Source organism: Myxocyprinus asiaticus, chromosome 28, assembly GCF_019703515.2.
Source record: "Myxocyprinus asiaticus isolate MX2 ecotype Aquarium Trade chromosome 28, UBuf_Myxa_2, whole genome shotgun sequence".
Classification (NCBI taxonomy): domain Eukaryota; kingdom Metazoa; phylum Chordata; class Actinopteri; order Cypriniformes; family Catostomidae; genus Myxocyprinus; species Myxocyprinus asiaticus.
In genome coordinates, this window is record NC_059371.1 from 2456184 (window position 1) to 2461917 (window position 5734).

The 5734-nt window shown below is 36.1% G+C and overlaps 1 protein-coding gene across 1 annotated transcript; it reads right to left on the minus strand.

Annotated features, from left to right (window-relative positions):
• Nucleotides 1-348: 348 nt before the first annotated feature.
• On the minus strand, nucleotides 349-4803 carry arl6ip5b (ADP-ribosylation factor-like 6 interacting protein 5b). Its single transcript, XM_051659901.1, has 3 exons — nucleotides 4557-4803; nucleotides 3761-3978; nucleotides 349-1713 (listed from the first exon to the last, which is right to left on the minus strand). Exons 1-3 carry the CDS (start codon nucleotides 4733-4735, stop codon nucleotides 1538-1540), a joined length of 573 nt encoding a protein of 190 aa, XP_051515861.1. The 5' UTR covers nucleotides 4736-4803; the 3' UTR covers nucleotides 349-1537.
• Between the last annotated feature and the right edge of the window lie 931 nt (nucleotides 4804-5734).

A 5734-nucleotide genomic window follows, 5' to 3' on the forward strand; every position in this document is an offset into this window, starting at 1 on the left:
GACTACTGATTTTAAAAATGTTTTATTATTATTATTATTATTATTTTTTTATCGTAGTCATCACCAACCGTTTTAGATTTCGGTCTTTTCCCATTAAAGTGGATAGGAGCTGTACCTTTATGCCGATTTATTTTTATGTAGTATATAGCTGTCAGGGAACGTTTCCAAGATGGCCGTCCAGTGGACTGACTTGATTTGAAAGAGACTTTGATGGAACGCAAAGCTTCGTCATCATGTTGTTTTTAGTGTCAAAGGATCTTAAAACTTTCAACTGCCATTTTAAGCACAACACACACACACACACCACATTTCATGATTTAAATACGATGAATGATAAGGAACGACAAATAAATGTCAAAATAAGCCTTTATTCAAAACTAGCATTTGGCTACAGATCTTGAACAGCTTAGCAGCATGAGATTGCATGCTTGCAGAAGAAACAAAATAAAAAGTCTGAACCAATTCTTTGGCAATCCACACATTATCTAAGCAACCATGCCTAATCATGCATTATTTGCTATTACCTGCAGAAACCATGTCAGCAAATAAAACAAATGATCTAACTAGCTGCCTCAGTGTGGTCAGTTGCAGTTTTATTTTCTGGAATGCCCTTCACCAAACATTAATATAACTGAACATCCATGAGTGAATGCAAAACACACTGAGAGTGCATAAGAATATATCTAAAGTAGAAGCATGAAAAAGTTACAAAAGAATAGGGTAACGTGTACATACTCGTAACGTGTCCAAACTTTTCCACATTCCACTTTATTAAAACAAACAGTAATTGTACATTAAAATCAAATGCATGTCATGGTTTGTTCAGTGCAGAGGTTGTGTCAGCTTTTTTCATTTAAAGAAAATCAGCAAATCGTGTGATACATCTGGGTATTATGCACAACACTGTGTTTATCAATAACTCTTCTGAGCTATAAACAGGTTAACTCACATGAAAACAGACTGTTTTAATTGCTTTTATAAATGTGCATTAGAAGAATAATGATCGCCTTCGCTATTAGGGGAAAAAATAAATAAACTATGTATAACCAAATCTACAAATGATGATTGAATTAATAAATGTTTCAAAGTCATTATGTCTTTATAGTTTTACTTAAGCTTTACAGAGCATAAACATTTTTGCAAATTCATTTTCTATGAAAATCAAACTAGACAAATTGTCAATGAAAGGTGCATACAAAAGGAGAATGAGACATGAGTTTGCTTCATTTGTCTTGTTGGACAACAAATACAGTTTGGTAGAGAGTTAATTTTTAAAAATAATAAAAACAGCATTTTAAATCATTCCTGTAATCTACTTCATGGTGATGTGAAAATGATGGTTGTTTATAGAACGTTGTCATTGTCATACTTTGGTATTCAAAAGATATTTCCATTTTGACATTTACTTGTCAAACAGACATCTGTTATGATAAACACAATATAAGAGGCAATCAAAAAAACGACAATAAACAAAAGAGAAAACGGTGGATAAATACAGTTAAGAGTTATAATTTGTTGACAATGATGCTTCCCATACTCAATCTTTCAGCTTACTCTCCAAGAAATCCTGGACTTTGTTGATTTTCTCTTCTTGTTGATCCAGGAGATCCAGTATGACTCCCATGGGCGTCTTCTTTAGGCCAACACCTTCAATCTTGTTCTCCAACTTGTTCTTCATGCTGCGCAATCTCAGTGAAGCATGGATCAGGATCACTGCAGGGTAAAACAGAGAATCCACTTGAGTTTCAACAACAAAAAATGATAAATTATTCCATGTAAAGGCAATTTGAAAGGGTTTATTCTGCCAAAATGACCGTCTGGCTGGCTGTTGATAATCTTTACACATGGCAACTTAGCAGGGAGACGGAGCACATGCATAGTTATATAAAAAAACAAAGATTGACCGGATAAGCAGTCAGTTATACAGCGTTGCTATGCTAAACATAATTCTGAAATATTTGACCGCTAAATGCTGTGACTGACCAATCAAGTATTCCAGAGAGCTGTGTAATAATTAGTACTGTTTTACCAGTGTTGGCTTTAATCAAATTACAAAGTAAATAATTACTGTAGTTTTATTACTTTTTAGTACAAAAAGTAGTGTAGCACATTACATTTCAAATCCTTGTAATGAGATTACAGTTGCTGACTTTCACTTAAATTCATTACTTTTAATTACTTGGGTTACACACTTAAATACATTGTAAAATAATATTATCTACTTAGAATACTTATATGAATTACAATTACAGTCTGTACATCTGTTTGCATTTCCTGACAGCTGGAGGGACTGAGTCCCCTATAGAGTCCATGAAGGAAATATAGACATTATTTTGAATTCCTTGAGCAGAAAAACAAAAAGTTTGTGATATTTATTGGCCAATTATTGACCAAATGAAAACCATCTGCATATCGGTTATAAGCACGAAAATGCTATTATGAAAAACAATGGTTTATTTATAATGAATCAGTAACGGAATTTGTAAAAAAAAAAAAAAAAAAAGGGTCAGCACTCCTAATAACATGTAATATTTCATTTTTATTCTTTCTCATTGCAATGAGGAAATTAATGAGCAAAAATCAGTGTTATAGATGTGACAGTTGTGAAAGCATTTGTGATCCAATTATGATGATATTGCCATGCACTCACTGAGTACTTTATTAAGAACACTATGGTCCTAATAAAATGTCTGATGTGGTCTTCTGGTGATGTAGCCCATCCGCCTCAAGGTTCGACATGTGCATTCTGAGATGCTATTCTGCTCACTATAATTAGCTCAATACAGAGTGGTTATCTGAGTTACCTAAATACAATTTGACTGTGATATTTTTGAAAATAAATCAAACTGTGGTATCATGGCAACAAAAACTGTACAGTCACCTTCCTAAGAATGAGAGCATTAATTTGATATATGACTTGTCTATTTAAGTGCTATGTGAAGGACTTTTATATTCATTTAAAAATTTCTACAACGTAACCTCTAGGTGGGGCCAATTTGCGACACAAATGTTTTCTGGACTTGTTTTGTTATAACTAAATGCAAAAGTGATGGGGTTCTCTGAACATTCAGATACTAAGCTTTCAAATGATACCAAATATGCCTAACTTTTGCATCCTGGGACAGTGTTTTAAGTGATAAAATGGCCTGCCATTTAGCGCTTCCCCACCGGTGGGTCCGCAGAGTGAAGAAAGAGGCACATAAATAATTATATTAAATGCCACGGATCAATATTTACTGAATGATCCATTATTTTGTATGGGGGGGGGGTCAAAATGATTGATTTTGGAGAAAAACTACAAGTCAAAAAATGAACTTAGAAAGGTGTCAGGTGTCTATTACTAAAGTTGACACTGACATTATATACCAATGGTGTGAGTCCAAACATTGGATAAAACAACAACACTCAAAGATATCTTAATATCCTTTTAGATTCTGGTTCAAAACTAAATTTTCTTATGGTATGTTGATATTTAAGGTCCTGTATGATTAAATCCCAGAGATATTGAGTTCTCAGAATGGCTCCATGCAAAAAATGTTTAAATGTTTACATTTTTGCTATCAAAACATTCCTCTGTTTGTTTAAATGGCCCATTTAGTCTTACATCAGCATTAGTTCAGCCAATGAACTAATGTGATTTTGGTGGAGGACAATCTTTTTATATGACCAATGGAAGACGGAGGGAGGGAAACAGCGATTATGTTAGAGGTCCATTTGGTGGCGCAGAAATGACACACTTCAGCCTTCAGAAGGTACTCACAGAGCATGGGGAACGTAATACCAAAGATGAACACCATCACTCCTCCACACAGGGACAGCAGGAAGTAGCTGACACCCATCACGCCCATCACAAACAGACTGGGATTCTTTTTTTTGAAGTTCTTGATCATGGCCTTGTTTTCTCCAGCCCACACAGAGCCCATGAAGACCAGAGCCACGACGGCCCCACCGAGAAACATGCCCAGGGGGTTCAGAAACCTGCAAGTCCAAAGACATTATGAAGAAGAGTTCATTTAATGCACAACGACTTTAATCACTATTTATTTCACATCACAAATTTGCAGCAATTCAATGTTAAGTATGTTTTTGAGTTATTAAACGGGCTCGGGGTCTCTCAGGGGTTTGTGGCATACGTGGAAAACACTTAGTATCATCCAAATGTATCACCACCACAGTCAAGTTAACAGTTCAGTTGCTCATATGGCATGTGACTCATTGATTCCACACAGCTAAAAAAAAAAAGGGGCAAACATCCAGCAAAAGCAGGGCGGGTCCACATGCCACACATGAACCATTATTACAAGACATACTTCATATGCACGGCTGAGAACAAGCATGCCGGATTTGTCAGCTGTGCTATATAATATCGATTTGAAATAATGCAGTGGAATAAACAAGCACTACATTAAATGGAGGATGAGTTTGCCCTGTCCACAGTGGAGGCGAAATCCACGCCAGCCTTACTAAAGCTAACAAACAGAGCTACAATGCAAGAGATCACTTGATGTGTACATTAATAAATGTAAATAATTCAGCAATGAAAGCGCTTTACATACCCGACGATGAGAAACACCACGATGGCCGCAGCAAAGTAATTGGTCTGATAATAGAGTAGATTGCTGATGACTCTGTTATTCCATTTGCTGAGATCAGACACATCAGGCTTCGAGAATCGATCAACACCAGGGAAAAAATCACCCCAGGGTCTCAGCGGCGCGATCTCCATCCCTGCCATGATGCTTCCCGATCACTGACAGCTGCCCAGACAAACACTGGAACACAACAAGCGGCTGGAGCGGCACTTCGCATGATAGCTGATACCGAAGTAGGCGGGGTTTAGCGGGCCTGCAACGGATGATGAAAAAAGTCCCAAACGAGCCAATCACCTTTAGATACAGACATCGCCTGTCAATCAACTTGAGAACGCGCATAGTTATACAAGCCGGGAGAATAGCGTTTTAATAGCGTTGAAGAAGCGCAATTAACGATACCAATGTTGTCAGAATTTACTGCTGATTTGAAATATGTTCTTTGATCGTAAACTTGACAAATCATTTTGGAGATTTCGGCCTTTCCCCATTCCCCAAGTAGATCGGAGTTGTACGTGTATGCCGCTTGTTTACATTGAAAAATAGCTGCCCAGCCTGCCCGAGAGCTTTAAAAAGATGGCCGCTGAGTGGACTGACTTGCATTGAAAGAAACTTTGGTGTGCTCAGCGAAGGAAGCGGCCTTCTGAGCTGTCGAGCGCCTGCTGGAGGAAGACTCGTGTAAAACAGTTATTAGAAAGCAACATTTGAACAGGTGAAGCCAGATACAGTGAGAGGGCTGGAGTTATTTATTTATTTAAAAAATTTAAGAGCAACAACAATTACAGTAATAATAACACATTGATATTATTATTATTATTATTACTATTATTATGATTATTATTAACCAATTAAAATAAACTGTCTGTCAGATATGCTAGCAAGTGAGATCAAAACTGCTATTTGAAAATATTTATTTTAGAGGCTACAGTATAAGCTATCAGTCATCTAAGACAGAAGAGAATCATCAAAAGCCATCAAAAATCAAAGCCATCAGTTTTTAGTATTTATTCACCAGACTACTTACCAGACTAATTTATTAATAATATACAAAATATAAGTATTTAATTATCAATAGCATAATCATTTTTAAATGATTATTTGTTTATTATTATGTTACATTATTAATAAATGTACCTGTAAATATG

Bases quoted from the DNA above. Each gene is read 5' to 3' on its own strand.
- arl6ip5b (XM_051659901.1), bottom strand. From the start codon at position 4,735: ATGGCAGGGATGGAGATCGCGCCGCTGAGACCCTGGGGTGATTTTTTC. The intron at 3,979-4,556 runs GTATGTAAAGCG...TTGGACTTGCAG, and splicing joins GTGGTGTTTCTCATCGTCGG to GTTTCTGAACCCCCTGGGCA. The intron at 1,714-3,760 runs GTGAGTACCTTC...TTTACCCTGCAG, and splicing joins TATTACGTTCCCCATGCTCT to TGATCCTGATCCATGCTTCA.